Source organism: Crinia signifera, chromosome 2 (genome assembly GCF_055691185.1).
Source record: "Crinia signifera chromosome 2, ASM5569118v1, whole genome shotgun sequence".
Classification (NCBI taxonomy): Eukaryota; Metazoa; Chordata; class Amphibia; order Anura; family Myobatrachidae; genus Crinia; species Crinia signifera.
This window is the reverse complement of record NC_139218.1, coordinates 116,043,491-116,060,095: the sequence shown is the minus strand read 5'-3', so window position 1 is coordinate 116,060,095 and position 16,605 is coordinate 116,043,491. Positions and strand designations below refer to the sequence as shown.

The following is a 16,605-nucleotide window of genomic DNA, read 5'->3' as shown; positions in this document are numbered from 1 at the left end:
TATTGTGCCATTATATCTTTTATATTTGCATCGCTATGCGTACAAGTTGCATAAACTTCTCTATCTGTGTCCTGGATCCTTGACTTTATTGGCAGCTATCTGGATTCTTATTCTATACTGCCTGTTCTGCTTACAAATCGCTGCTAGTCATCTGTTTCAGTAGCTCCCAATGCAGAATCCAAATCACCGTGCTTGGTGTAATGATGGATTAGACTCTCCTCACTTGGCTGGGAAACCTAAAACTCACAGTCAATCCTGACCAGTTTCTTACTTAAATTGCTCTGCATGTCACAGACTATTCTTTTATAAAAAAAAGAAAAAAGAAACTAATAACTGCGCAGATGTGTCCATAAATATAGAGCCTCCTTTTAGCCCTTTTAGATGCAGTGGTGTGACTCGGTAGCTCTGATTGTCTATCGGTTGAACTTTTTACTGTAAATCCGCATTTCTATGCGTACAGGTGCACAAGCAGACCTTGTTGATTAAAATGATATGCAGCAAGCTTATTGTATATTCTATGTGTGATTTCAGTTGTATCTGAATTCATAATGGTTTTTTACAGAGTTTTCCTTGAAAAAGTGATTTTCCGTTTATTGGTTCTAAGGCATAGTAAAGGATTGAGCTCCTCCAGCCCTTGTGTAATGGTTTGGTGGGGGGCAGCCCAGTAGAGCCTTCATTTTTGCTTGGATTCCCAGAGAAGAAATGCAATGCTGAAATTTGATTAGCTTAGACTACCAGTACTCCATACTGTACATTAAAGGATTTAAGTATATAAATGCTTCCCTAAACTGGAGATAGAGCAGTAATAGTAAGAAAGATGTTCCTATTTTAATGATTTGAATTTCAGTGCATATTTTCATGATTTTATTTTATTCTATTATTTTAGGGGATATGTGGAGATGATGAAATGGTCAAAGCTCTATATGAGAGGTCTTATGTGCCACCCAATGACCTCACATTGACTCCCATAAATGTATGTAATTTTTTTATATGCTTATACGTATTACTGTTATTATCTTAAAACAAATGGAAATGATAATAGCACTAGCCTATAATTTCAATGATACACTGATAAAACAGATGTATATAGTATATGCATACAATATATGACCAATACTGTACCTCTGAAATACAAAAAATAAAACAAACATTAATTCCATGTAACTGACACCTATTGACCTATTACATTTGTGCATAGCTTATTCTACTTTAGCATGCCAAATGGTAAATGTGGTGCAAATCAGTTGTGCAATAGTGAAAAGATGAGGGCAGGGAGTGATAACTATTGAGGTTGTGTACCAGACAGCTAATCTTTATATCATATACTGTATATCTCTTACATGGTGCTCAATTTATGTTTGGTCCAGGTACCTTCCTCTTTTTCAGCTGCCACACCTGCAAAGTAACATGGTTTTGCCAAAGTGTAGTTTGCGTCCTTTTTAGTCCCTTTTTTATAAATGTTAACTAGTATAAATGTTAACACTGTTTATAAGTCTAACAAGTATAGGAGAAACTTATGCAAAAGATGCAACAATTTTAAGCACTCTAAGAAAGTTGTTTGTAAGTTATTGGGCAGTATTCAATGAGGCTGATTCGCCATGTTTTATGGCGATTTTGTGCTATTTTCGTGCTGTAAGGCGATTTTTTTTTTACTAAAACGGTGAATCACCCTATTCAATGACCAGATGGCGAATACATTTCAAGGTTTTTATCGCCATGATTCACCGAGTAGCAATCGCTATCTTTTTATGGTGAAGTGGAATGTGAACTTTTAAAATAAAGTGTTTTATTTTTTACATTTGGTGTAAAAAAATCAGGAATTTTATTCTGAGGAGGGGCATGCTATTTTTATTCATGTGCTGTAAGCACATGAATATATATTTAATTTAAAAAATATATATATATATTTTTTTTTTTTACACAGAGCAGGGGGCCGGGAGCCAAGCCGCTCATTAGATATTCATATATTCACTGCACCCGATCATTACATATGCACGATCGGGTGTAGTGAATACCCGGTCCCCTGTTGGCTATCCCGGGGGGGCAGCCTGTGCTGCCTGGCTCCCGGGGAGCCCACCTCCCCCCCACAAACGTTCTGGGGCAGGCAGGGAGACTTCCATCTCCCTGCCTGCCGTCGTCCTCAGGCTCCCTGTGGCATCACCGCAGGAGTTAAAATTCGCCGGTCAGGGGCAGTGAGCCACTGACTCGTTGAATACTGGAGCCGGCGAATCCTAAACAGGATTCGCTGCACATCGGCAAAATTCTCATTGAATACTGCCCATTGAGTTAGTTCTGAAAAGACTGTAGTGTAGGTAAATTTGAGATATCAGCACAGAGTATCTTATGGGTATATTCAATCTTGGCCAAGTTTTCACCAGCTGAATAAAATGGCAAAAATGTACCTTTCATTATTCAGTCACGGGCATTTTCGCCCATTTTTGAGTACATTTTCACGCATGCCATTTTACTGTTGTATTTGGGCGAATCGGCATTGGAGATACGGCAGCAAATTAGCCAAAACCATGTGAATTCACGGCAATTGGGCCAATATACGTGTTTTTCACCAATGATGGTAAAAAAATCAGCACTAGGTTTGAATAGGGTGAATCAAATTAACCTAAAAACTGGGCAAAATCTGCCGATATTTCACCTGGCGAAAATTTTGTCCGGGGTTGAATACGGGCCTAAATAGGAAAAACAATGTGTCTTTGCTAATCAGCTTTTTCTAGAGTAGGTAGGGTACCTGTGCTAATCAGATGTACAGTATTTAGGGCAGGCATTCCCAACCACGGTCCTCAAGGCACACCAACAGTGCAGGTTTTAGTGATATCTAGGCTTCAGCACAGATGGTTTAATCAGAATCCCTCAGATAATAATTAAGTCACTTGTGCTCAAGCCTGGATATCTACAAAACCTGCACTGTTGGTGTGCCTTGAGGACCGTAGTTGGGCATGCCTGATTTAGGGTGTGGGCTGTCAGACTGAGTGAGAATAAGATGGGGCAGACTAGATGAACCAAGTGGTTCTTATCTGTCATCAAATTCTGTTTCTAAGACAGTTGGTCAGTATACAACTGCAGTTGGTCAGTATACAACTGCAGTTGGTCAGTATACAACTGCTAAGGATATTAATGTTTAATAGGCTTTTGCTTCACATATTGTAGTTCCAGACATTGTGCAATCATTCTACATTCAAAACAACTGCATCACCTTCTATTCTGAAACCCTTTCTATCTGAGCTCTTTCCATCACCCGTACATTTAGATAATATAAATAGCTTTTTTATATAAATGCCACATAGCATCAGATGTTTCTACTACTATGGCAAGTTTCTTAAACATTTTGAACTTTCTTTGCATAAACCATCTCTGAAATGGTATGTCAAGATATAGAGCCCTATTCAGACCTGATTGCACGGATAGGAAAAGTTCTTAAACTTTTCTGTTTCTGTTTTTCTGTTCACTGGCGGTTCACAGAGTGATTGACTAAAAGTAGGCATCTGGGGTGGGAACAGGCAGTTTACTGGGAGAGCTAAATCACATAAACTGCAGATGGGACAGATGAAGTCTTGTGAAACAGGCTATCATTCTGGTTTAGCGGGTGATAATACTTCAATATACCCATCATATTTTGGTCCTGAGGCCCAGCCTATCAAACAGCAGTATAAAGCAGGACTGAGGCATGTTATGTGCCATTTGCCTCGCGTGTTGGACACCAGGGCACATAGTAATCTACTGTGGACATCTTCTACATGACTTTGAATGTGCATGGGACATACTATTGTCAATGTGCACACAAAAACTCATCCAATGGCTTATTTTTATCCCTCAAGTAAAATATCTACTAGATTATGTGACAAAGATGCAGACCACAAAAAAGCATTTTACAGTATATTGTAAAGGAATGAATGAATGTCCTGTTATGTATTACCACATTAAGCGGCAAATTTAGCAAAGATTAATATAATCACCTATCAATATTTTACATACAAAATTAACTGCATTTAATTGCTCTAAAGGATCAATTTACTTGTAATAAAGATTAGGATTTTGCATCTTGCCAAAGTTCTGGTGAGAAAAGTGGTCAACTAAACAGATGTAAACCTCACAGATCTAGGGGTCACCTAAGCCTACCTACTGGTGGGTAAACCAAACTTCTATGTATTACAAAACTTATGAAATGCTGGGCGTTCCCATGGGCACGATCTGTGCATGCTTCCCCACACCCACCGCCCGCACTGCTCCGTGTGAACGGGCCAGCGACTATGCTAGATGAACTGCTCATGCGCATGAGCAAATATGCGCTTGCCATCAACATCACTCCCCATTGTGAACTCGCATGTATGAACCTGAATGACCTCCATAATAAATATGAATCTAATGGTGTGTACACATGGTACAATTCAGCATACAATTTTGACTATATGTAGTCAAAATCACATCAAGATAGTATGCAGATCACACAGGTTTTTAACCTTGCGATCCTGATGCGCGCTCCCATACAACACAAATTGAAGCCAGATAGACGGGGCTGCATTGACTATATACTGTAGTACACATCTGTACTATATAATCAAAATTGCTGGTGTGTCTTCTGGCTTGCCATGCTATTCCATCCCGATGCAATCCGATCGCATCGGGATCGAATAGCACGGCCGTCGACCTTGTACACACCATAAGAGATTTGACACAAAATGTGCAAACACAAGAATGAAAGAATAGTAAATCTAAAAACCAAAAGAAACATAATTTTTTTTAATAACAGATGTCTTAAGCCTTAAAAAGAGATAAACGCGAAGGTGATAGAGTGATTAACATCCAGCTAACCAGCGCCTAGCTGCCATGTTATACAATTGTTTAGAAAATTACAGTTAGGGCCAACCTGGCTCAATATTTATCTTTTTTTATCACCCTTGTATTTATCTCTGTTAAGGCTTAATATAGATGGAGCCTCCCTCAATTAGGCAGTCTATGGTGTTAAGGTGCCCACACACTAGAAAGATCTGCGATCGTAAGATGTGCGCATAAATTAGCCTTCAAATCTTTGGTCCGCCCTGGACCAAAGATTTCAGGCAAGCGCACATCTTTACCAAAGATTTTTCTTAAAGGTGCCCACACACTAGAAAGATCTGCGATCGTAAGATGTGCGCATGAATTAGCCTTTAAATCTTTGGTCCGCCCTGGACCAAAGATTTCAGGCAAGCGCACATCTTTACCAAAGATTTTTCTTAAGATCCCGTGTGCGTTCCTATGAATCTTTTGTTAAATCTTCTGATCTTTTGTGCAGCACGTAAGATCAGAAGATTCAGCTAAAGATCCACGGGAGCGCGCATCGGACCGATATCGGCCGATTTTCGACCGATTATCGGTAAATATCGTACGATATATCGTCCGACTTATCGAAAATCGGACAATCGGCCAAAAAATCGTTCTAGTGTGTGGGCACCTTAAGATCCCGTGTGCGTTCCTATGGATCTTTTGTTAAATCTTCTGATCTTTTGTGCAGCACGTAAGATCAGAAGATTCAGCTAAAGATCCACGGGAGCGCGCATCGGACCGATATCGGCCGATTTTCGACCGATTATCGGTAAATATCGTACGATATATCGGCCGATTTATCGAAAATCGGACAATCGGCCAAAAAATCGTTCTAGTGTGTGGGCACCTTTAGTCCCAATAACAGTCACAGTGTGCCTGGGTGCAATGTGGTGCAACTAGTCGGAGGTAGCCCCACAGAGCTTAGCGTAGCGTATCCGGTGAGTGTAATACTAGCAATCATCCACCAGATTTCTAAAATTCACCATTGTGCATTCGTTAAGTCGATTGAAACACACTATAGTGCAAGAACTACTTTACTGTACAGTACTGTATGTTAAATAGACGTTTTTCTCAGAAAAAGCTATTGCATAGTTATGCATGTACTGTACTGTATATGGGCGCTTTGTATGCATCTCATTACTCTATTTGGAACACATAGGGGATATGGGGATAGAACAAGCATATTGTCACCATACCGTATGTAGCAGGCTCAAGTACTGAGCGGGTTAACAAAAGGGCTACTGAGCTTGAAACCGGGCTTTTTGGAAGCCCACATATATGGAGCGAGCAACGGAATAGGTTTTACATGTCTAAAGGCTATGCTGCTCATTTGTCTAATTATATTAGTTCAGTATTTATTAAACTCAGTTCTCAGGACCCCACACAGTTCACATTTGTGGTGCACAGGTGTTCTCATTACTTACTGACACATTTTAAAAGATCAACTTATGGAGCCAATTATTTCACTTGCAATTCTGTGAGGTAACATGCAAAAAATGCACTGTTTAGGGTCCTGAGGAACATTTACGTCATGGCCGGGATGTACTTCCCGACACATGGCGTAAATGTACGTCATGGCTTTAAACTGTCACTGCGTCTATAGACGCGGTGACAGTTTAAACATGTCTGCTGTCCCTGACAGCAGACATGTCCCTGCATGCCCAGGGGGGGCTGCGATGCCGCCCCCCCGTCGGCGATCGCTGTGATTGGCTGTTCAGTGTGAACAGCCAATTACAGCGTTTTCTGTGTCACCGGCGAATAACGTTCGCCGGTGACACAGGGATCGGTGGTGATTGGTGCTGTAAAGTACAGCACCAATCACCACGGGGTGTAAGGGTGACACTGGTGTCACCCCACCTCACTTCACCCGCCCCCAAAGGCCGTGATTGGTTCGTCGGACCGACGAACCAATCACAGCCATGGAGGGTGATTTAAACTAACGGTGACTGCACTGCAGACGCCATTCCGGTCTGGAATTGCGTGCAGTGCGGTCACCGTGCCTATCTGCCGCGATATACTGACCTGATCCTTGCAAACACTTACCTGATCACTGCTTGTAGCGTTCCTGGATCTTGTTACTTCTTGTGACTTCCTGTGTTGTGCTGTGCTGTGTTGTGCTGCTGCAGTGTGTTCGAGTTATTAGATAGAGAAATAGAGAGAGATAGAGAGAGATAGAGAGGGCTAGTGACAGAGAGTGCTATATTTTGTGCTGCTGCAGTGTGATAGAGTTATAGATAAAGAGATAGAGAGATAGTGACAGATTGTGCTATATATTTTTTATATATATACAGCTGTACTGCGTGTGCAACTGACTGCTGCCCCCCCCTTTTGTGCTGATCAGTATAAATTAACTGATCAGCAACTTTTTGGGGGCGCAGGGTTTTTTTTTATATATATACCTGTCAGTGCTGCTGCTGCTGCAGTGTCATAGAGTGAGAGATAGAGAGATAGAGAGAGATAGTGATAGAAAGTGCTATATTTTGTGTCTGCTGCCCCCCTTTTGTGCACCCCCAGCAACTTTTTGGGGGTGCAGGGGTTATTTTTTATATATATAACTGTCAGTGCTGCTGCTGCAGTGTCATAGAGTGATAGATAGTGATAGATAGTGAGAGATAGAGAGAGATAGAGAGAGATAGTGACAGAGAGTGATAGAGAGTGCTATATTTTGTGTCTGCTGCCCCCCCCTTTTGTGCTGATCACTATATCTGAGGTGATCAGCAACTTTTTGGGGGTGCAGAGGTTTTTTTTTATAATATACCTGCCAGTTGCACTGTCAGTTGCACCAAAGGTTGTGCACCTGCTGCCCCTCACTGGTAATCAGTGTCGCATCACTGATCACCTTTTTTTTTTTTTTTGAGGGTGCTGTGGGGTCTTTTTTTAATTTTTTTTTATCAAATTTTTTTGATCAAATTCCTGTTGCCTTTGAGCGCTGTTCAGTGACGGACGTTACTGACCAACATCTGTGCTCAATTTTTGGCGCAGGACCTTTTTTTTTTTTTTTTTTTTTCTGCACTACATACACACTACACACTACATACTACATTGAAATAAAGTTTGTACCCCCCCTACACTATACACGTGTTGAAACATTTCACTACCAGAAACACAAAAATAAAAATGGCATCCCAAATGTCATCCCAGTCATCCAGAAGAATGTATTCAGCGGAGGAGGCATATGCCATGCTTGCCTCTGACTCTGACACAGCCAGTGAGGCAAGCGGGGAATTTGAAGGATTCATCTTAAGCTCCTCTTCCTCCTCTAGTGATGAGGGACCCCCTCAAAGACGCCCCCGTAGAGCAGCTGAGACCCCCCCCCAATAATTGATCTCGTATGGACCCCACCACCAGACAATTTTGAGCCCCAGGTTCCTGAGTTTTTGGCCATCCCAGGAATCCAATTTGATTCCACAGGTCTCAGAGAAATTGACTTTTTCAAATTATTTTTCTCTGATGATTTTATAAATTTAATGGTGGACCAAACTAATTTATATGCCCAGCAGTTTATTGCTCAAAACCCCACGTCATCATTTGCTAGGTGGACCCCTGTAGATGCAGTAGAGATGATGACGTTTTGGGGTCTGGTGTTTCATATGGGCATAGTAAAAAAGCCAGAAATTAGGCAATATTGGAGTACAGATGTTCTGTACAGCACCCCACTTTACCGTATGGCCATGACCCGGACTCGTTTTGAGTTAATCCTTAAATTTTTGCATTACAACGATAATGCACAGTGCCCACCCAGAGATGATCCCACCTTTGACCGGCTATTCAAAGTCAGGCCGGTCATTGATCACTTCAGTGCCAAATTTGAAGAGATGTACATTCCAGATAAATTCATTTGCATAGACGAGTCCCTTATACATTTTAAAGGAAGGGTTAAATTCCGCCAGTACCTTCCCAGTAAGAGGGCAAGGTATGGCATAAAAATGTATAAGCTGTGTGAAAGCACCTCAGGGTACACTCACAGGTTTAGGGTATATGAAGGGAAGGATTCAAGAATTGAACCGCCAGAATGCCCCCCCTCCCTCGTAGGTGTTAGTGGAAAAATTGTCTGGGATTTAGTGCACCCCTTCCTGGATAAAGGTTATCACCTCTATGTGGATAACTTTTACACCAGCATCCCCCTGTTTAAGGCCCTTGGTTCAAGAGGTACAGCAGCTTGCGGTACTGTGCGCAAGAACCAAAGAGGCCTCCCAAAAACGCACATTGCCCAAGTAATGAGAAGGGGTGAAAGCAGGGGAATATGCACCGAAAATATGTTGTTGGTCAAATATAAGGACAAGAGGGATGTCCTTATACTGACAACAATTCACGGAGACAGTACCACCTCCGTCCCTGTACGAGGTACCAGTACCCACACCTCAAAACCTAATTGTATCCTGGATTACAATAGGTACATGGGCGGAGTGGATCTTTCAGATCAGGTACTGAAGCCGTACAGTGCCCTGCGGAAAACAAAAATCTGGTACAAGAAGCTGGCCGTGTATATCATCCAGATGGCACTGTATAACGCTTACGTGCTATTCCGTTCTACCAGCCAGAGGGGGACATTTATGCACTTTCAAGAGGAAGTCATAAAGGGCCTAATATTTGGGAACCAGCAGGCAGAGGGCCCCAGTACTTCTAGTACTGGCCCCCGTATTGTACCAGGGCAGCATTTTCCTGATGAAATCCCCTCCACTGGAAAAAAGGGCAGGACACAAAAAAGGTGCAAAGTTTGCTATAAAAAGGGAATAAGAAAGCAAACTATTTTCCAGTGTGACACTTGCCCCGACAAACCCGGCCTATGTATAAAGGAGTGTTTTAAAATATACCACACATCTATGGATTATTAGGTTCATAATTTCACCGTGCTTCGGGGGTCTTGCTAATGCCACATAGCACCCACCATTCATTCCACCAGAATCTGAGCCGCAAAATCCAAAAATCACTCCTTCCCTTCTGAGTCCTGCCATGCACCCAACTGGTATTTTTTGGTCACATGTGAGGCATTGCCGTACTCGGGAGAAATTGGGGCACAGATTTTGGGGTGCTTTTTCTCCTTCATACCTTCTGAAAATGAAAAATTTTGAGCCAGAACTGCATTTTTTTGTAAAAAAATGTAATTTTTCATTTTCACTGCCCAGTTGTATCAAAATTGGTGAAACCCCTGGGGGTTTGAAATGTACACTATACCCCTAGATGAATTCCCTGAGGGGTGTAGTTTGCAAAATGGGGTCACTTGTGGGGGGGTTCCACTGTATTGGTGCTTTGGGGGTCTTGCTATTGCGACATAGCACCCACCAACATTCCACCAGAATCTGTGCTGCAAAATCCAAATATCACTCCTTCCCTTCTGAGTCCTGCCATTTTTTGGTCACACATGAGGCATTGCCGTACTCGGGAGAAATTGGGGCACAGATTTTGGGGTGCTTTGTCTCCTTCATTCCTTGTGAAAATGAAACATTTTGAGCCAGAACTGCATTTTTGTGTAAAAAAATTAATTTTTCATTTTCACTGCCCAGTTGTACCACAATTGGTGAAACCCCTGGGGGTTTGAAATGTACATTATACCCCTAGATGAATTCCCAGAGGGGTGTAGTTTGCAAAATGGGGTCACTTGTGGGGGGCTTCCACTGTATTGGTGCTTCGGGGGTCTTGCTAATGCGACATAGCACCCACCAAAATTCCACCAGAATCTGAGCTGCAAAATCCAAAAATCACTCCTTCCCTTCTGAGTCCTGCCATGCACCCAACTGGTATTTTTTGGTCACATGTGAGGCATTGCCGTACTCGGGAGAAATTGGGGCACAGATTTTGGGGTGCTTTTTCTCCTTCATACCTTATGAAAATGAAAAATTTTGAGCCAGAACTGCATTTTTGTGTAAAAAAATGTAATTTTTCATTTGCACAGCCCAGTTGTATCAAAATTGGTGAAACCCCTGGGGGTTTGAAATGTACACTATACCCCTAGATGAATTCCCTGAGGGGTGTAGTTTGCAAAATGGGGTCACTTGTGGGGGGGTTCCACTGTATTGGTGCTTCGGGGGTCTTGCTAATGCGACATAGCACCCACCAAAATTCCACCAGAATCTGAGCTGCAAAATCCAAAAATCACTCCTTCCCTTCTGAGTCCTGCCATGCACCCAACTGGTATTTTTTGGTCACATGTGAGGCATTGCCGTACTCGGGAGAAATTGGGGCACAGATTTTGGGGTGCTTTTCTCCTTCATACCTTATGAAAATGAAAAATTTTGAGCCAGAACTGCATTTTTGTGTAAAAAAATGTAATTTTTCATTTGCACAGCCCAGTTGTATCAAAATTGGTGAAACCCCTGGGGGTTTGAAATGTACACTATACCCCTAGATGAATTCCCTGAGGGGTGTAGTTTGCAAAATGGGGTCACTTGTGGGGGGGTTCCACTGTATTGGTGCTTTGGGGGTCTTGCTAATGCGACATAGCACCCACCAAAATTCCACCAGAATCTGTGCTGCAAAATCCAAATATCACTCCTTCCCTTCTGAGTCCTGCCATGCACCCAAATGGTATTTTTTGGTCACATGTGAGGCATTGCCATACTCGAGAGAAATTGGGGCACAGATTTTGGGGTGCTTTTTCTCCTTCATACCTTATGAAAATGAAAAATTTTGAGCCAGAACTGCATTTTTGTGTAAAAAATTTAATTTTTCATTTTCACTGCCCAGTTGTACCACAATTGGTGAAACCCCTGGGGGTTTGAAATGTACATTATACCCCTAGATGAATTCCCAGAGGGGTGTAGTTTGCAAAATGGGGTCACTTGTGGGGGGCTTCCACTGTATTGGTGCTTCGGGGGTCTTGCTAATGCGACATAGCACCCACCAAAATTCCACCAGAATCTGAGCTGCAAAATCCAAAAATCACTCCTTCCCTTCTGAGTCCTGCCATGCACCCAACTGGTATTTTTTGGTCACATGTGAGGCATTGCCATACTCGGGAGAAATTGGGGCACAGATTTTGGGGTGCTTTGTCTCCTTCATTCCTTGTGAAAATGAAAAATTTTGAGCCAGAACTGCATTTTTGTGTAAAAAATGTAATTTTTCATTTGCACAGCCCAGTTGTATCAAAATTGGTGAAACCCCTGGGGGTTTGAAATGTACACTATACCCCTAGATGAATTCCCTGAGGGGTGTAGTTTGCAAAATGGGGTCACTTGTGGGGGGGTTCCACTGTATTGGTGCTTCGGGGGTCTTGCTAATGCAACATAGCACCCACCAACATTCCACCAGAATCTGAGCTGCAAAATCCAAAAATCACTCCTTCCCTTCTGAGTCCTGCCATGCACCCAAATGGTATTTTTTGGTCACATGTGAGGCATTGCCGTACTCGGGAGAAATTGTGGCACAGATTTTGGGGTGCTTTGTCTCCTTCATTCCTTGTGAAAATGAAAAATTTGGAGCCAGAACTGCATTTTTGTGTAAAAAAATTAATTTTTCATTTTCACTGCCCAGTTGTACCACAATTGGTGAAACCCCTGGGGGTTTGAAATGTACACTATACCCCTAGATGAATTCCCTGAGGGGTGTAGTTTGCAAAATGGGGTCACTTGTGGGGGGGTTCCTAACTTTTAGCATCTTATGGTGCCTAGAAACCTACATGGTGCCTAAAAAATAATCTCATAAAAAGGAGGCTCCAAAATCAAGTAGGTGCTCCTTCTATTATGAAGCCTGTGGTTTGGTCAACGTGCACACTAGGGCCACATATAGGATATTTATGAAAACAAAAGAATTGGGGGAATCAATTTTTAGTCACATTTCTCTAGTAAAATCTACTGTGTTCCTTAGAAAAATGTATTAAAATTGCAAATCTGCAAAAAAAATAAAATTTCACCTACACTTTGTTTTAATTCCTGTGAAACACCTAAAGGGTTAACAAACTTCCAAAATGCTGTTTTGAATACTGTAAGGGGTGCAGTTTTTGAAATGGCATCATTTATGGGGGTGTCTCACATACAAGTCCCTCAAAGTCACATCAGAACTGAACTGGTCCCTAAAAAAATCAGTGTTTGAAATTTTCTTGAAAATTTGAAAATTTGCTATTCATATTGTAAGCCTCCTAGTGTCCAAAAAAATTAAAAGGAAGTTGAAATAATGATGGAAACATAAAGTAGACATATGGTCTATGTTAGTTATTAACTATTTTGAGTGGTATGATTATTTGTCTCACAAGCAGAAAATTTAACATTTTGCAAATTGCTAAATTTTCCATTTTTTTACGACATTTTGGTATTTTTCACAAAAAAACACAGACTGTATCAACCCAAATTTACCACTAATTTGAAGTACAATGTGTCACGAGAAAACAATCTCAAAATCACTGGGATAAGTAAAAGCAAAACAAAGTTATCCCCACTTAAGTGATACATGTCAGATTTGAAAAAAAGGGCTCTGTCAGGAAGGCAAAAACATGCTGTGTCAGGAAGGGGTTAAAACCTGTGTACTAGTTAAAACATGCGCAATGGGGATAAGCGAGTCAAGCTATGAGCAACATAGTAGACCAGACTCGAGCACCGAGCTGCTCCACCAAATGGTTGCCTTCTAAGAACCAGTGCCTCATGAAAGGTGTAGGCCGATGGTGCCCAGGGCTCCAGGCGTGCAGTACCTTTGATAAAGCTGCCTAGTGCAGCGAAATGTGTCAGGCCTGTTGCTGCCTGCTCTCCACTCCTTTCTATTGGATTGTATTCCAGACCAGCCCCAAGATCTAATTGCCCTACAATTCCACAACAATTGGGACTATTGGAATCTGCAGTTTTCCACCCTCATGGCACCTTCCAACTGGAAATTCAAGACCCTACAGTAAAGGCTCCATCAAGTGGACTTTGTGATTTGTGCCAATCTTTTGGCCAACCACAAGGGCTTTGCATCTAAAAGTCTACACTACCAAGGGAGGTAACTATCTACTATCTCTATACAGCAATTGGGCCTATCTATATATAATCTGTGGGCATCAATAGGAATGGACTCTCCATTTTATGTCGTAAAAAAATTGTGGAAGCAGGCAACTCATCATTAGTGTTTTAAAGTTGTATACATGGCCATTTAGTATATTTTATCATTTATTCTTTATGTCCATTAAAAATGATTTTATGTAAAGATCATTTAATCGCATATTCAACTATTTTTTATTAGCGCTGCTCTGTGCTCTTCCATTTTTTGCTATAGCCCTTCAGGTCTCACTAACCTGTCTCAAGCAGCTGCTATTGAAACCACTTATACTAAGCGCCCCCATTTCCAACCCCTCACAAGGTTGGTTTGGTACCATTCATGCCATAGACTATAATAGGCCCGTTAATTCAGTCCGACCATGGGTTTTCACGCTTGCCATTAGCTATGTGGGGGTCACAGAAACTTGAGGTCAATATCCTCTGGTAGCTTACCATCTTCCCAATCATACGAACCTGGTGTTAAGCCGATTGGACCACCATAACTGGAGAAATTATCCTTTAAGACCATTTTCATTTATCCATAAGGTTAAGCTATAGCAGTGCACCTTGACACTAGAACTGGTATGAAGACCCACCATGGGTTCTGGTGGTTGTCATTAGCCTTGTTGGTGACACAGAAACTTGGGGTCAGTATCCTCTAGTTGCTAATCATCTCTCCTTTTATTCGACCCCGGTTCTGAGCTGATTGGACCCCCACAATCGAAGAAATAAAGTTTAAGCAGATTTTAATTTTTACACAGGGTTAAGCTATAGTAATTCTTTACTGACACTGTAACGCACGCTGCACTATATACACAGTAACCTGCAGCAACGGTGACCATACCAGTCACCTCAGTGCTAACAACCTACATTACTTTAACAACGTTTTTATACGCTATCTTTATTTATTGATGTGTCTAGGGGACTTGGACGCTCACACAAGCCTCATTTTTAACAGCGTCTCTGAATTCTGCTGGTTATCCCCCCATTGGTCTGTCTGTACAGTATACAGTAATGTTACAGTTGTCACTGGCCATTTGCCAGAGCTTGTACTGTATATTCATCTGCTATTTGCTCTACAGTACTGGATTAGTGGAGCATTAGCCACCCAGTGCTGGAGATGTGTAATGCATGCTTCGTATGTTGTCATGCCTCAACGCGCCTCAATGTGCCTGTTGGTGTTCCAACTGAGGCACGAATAACCCTCCATTTAGGTGGAGAAAATTAACAATAAGGGAGGCTCCATCTGTAGAACTGCCCCTGTACATCTGTTTTATTAATTACCATTTTTCTAAAAAATGTATCTGTTGGAAACAATGTTTAGGCTACAATGTTATGCTGGGTACACACCAAAACGATTTGGGCACAGTCCCATCAATCTGGATCCAAATCAGACCGATTGGATGCAGATTGGATCAAAATCGTTTGGTTGGATCCGAACTGGATCCGATTCCAATCCTACCTGCTGCAGGTAGGATCTGTATAAGATCCATTCATCTGAATACAGATGGGATCGGATTGGGATCGGATTGTATGCAAATCGGATCGCTTGTTTTACATACGATTTGCATCCAATCCAAATAGTTTTGGTGTGTACCCAGCATTAGTGGTTAATTTATTTCTTTATTCACCTTTTTATTAGATTTTTTCCGAAGCTCATGTGAAGTCCTCTGATTTTGTGCCGAAAACCTCATCTATAAAAAAGATGCAAGAAGCTGGCTGGGCTGCTATTTCCAAAATAGATCGAAAAAGAAAAATGAAAGCTGCTGAAAAGATATTTAGATGAAACATATAAGTGTTCAGAATGTATTTCTTGCATTAGTTACTTGTCAGTTTGAGCTTGTACTGTATTTGTTTTTTGTTTTTTTTTTAAAGTGTTTGCACTTAGTTTTGTTATACATATTAAGACCCCCTAAAGTAATTTTTACCTGGCATTTGCTGTTCAGTAGATATTAAATAAAATACACTGTATATGTAATGGTTCCTTCACTTCTCTTTTAGGATTGCTTAATTTAAACTATCGGCCTTAAAGGGAGTGCAGCAGTTACACCCAAACCCACCACATTGGTCGTTATGGTATTATCTCCACCCTTGCTTTAAGTCTGTGCAGTGAACCCCAAATTGAGTATTTTCACTGTCACTGCTCAGGAAAGCTGGATAAGTGCTGCTGTCCCTCCATTCATTTTAGTAAAAGACAGTTAGTTACCAAAGTCATATCTAAGCTTCATACTCAAAATCTAAAGCAAGTAATTAATAAATTGTATTTGTTGGACCTATTTAGAAAATGTATGGAAACTGGTGTTCCTTTGTGCCAGTTTTCATAAATGGTTTTTAATGTCACAGAAGCATTTTTTTCTTATGCCAGAGTACTTGCTAATTTGTTTGGTTGTTAGTTTACTTTTCCTGAGCATAAACAATTATAACTAATAAAATATTTATAATCCAGAAAATGTTTCATTTTTATTTAGAGTAGCTCATTATAAAATATTGTTGCATTGTGGATGTCATATTGGAACGTAAGCTTCTATTAGCTATGTATGTCACAGAAAGACATTTTTTTAAAAGGTTACTTTAAAGATAAAAGGGCTCATTTGCATATGGTAACATAGGCCGAGTACAATTTTTGAGATGTTTAAACAGAAGCCTTTAGATGGTACTCACTACCTTCAATGTAAGTGATGGCTTTACAGTCATTGACCCGGTTGAAGGGACCAGAAAATAATGATTACAACAAACGCTGAAACCAAAGGACATAAATAAAGCTTTGAAATGTGCTGTCCCTTTAATGCTAAGCCCTTGGTCCCACCAGAGAAGAATGTTATAGTTACATAATGATGAAGAAAAGGAA

The 16,605-nt window shown here is 41.2% G+C and overlaps 1 protein-coding gene across 8 annotated transcripts in view; it reads left to right on the top strand.

The window, feature by feature from the left end:
* Positions 1–16,159, top strand: part of SYCP1 (synaptonemal complex protein 1) — a 276,938-nt gene extending 260,779 nt beyond the window's left edge. For all 8 annotated transcript variants that reach the window (XM_083172734.1, XM_083172733.1, XM_083172735.1 and 5 more), the window contains 2 exons: positions 887–973; positions 15,400–16,159. In XM_083172734.1, the coding sequence (XP_083028860.1) occupies positions 887–973; positions 15,400–15,543 (231 nt within the window). In that variant the 3' untranslated portion in view covers positions 15,544–16,159. The remainder of the gene's footprint in view (positions 1–886; positions 974–15,399) is intronic.
* Positions 16,160–16,605: the final 446 nt, after the last annotated feature.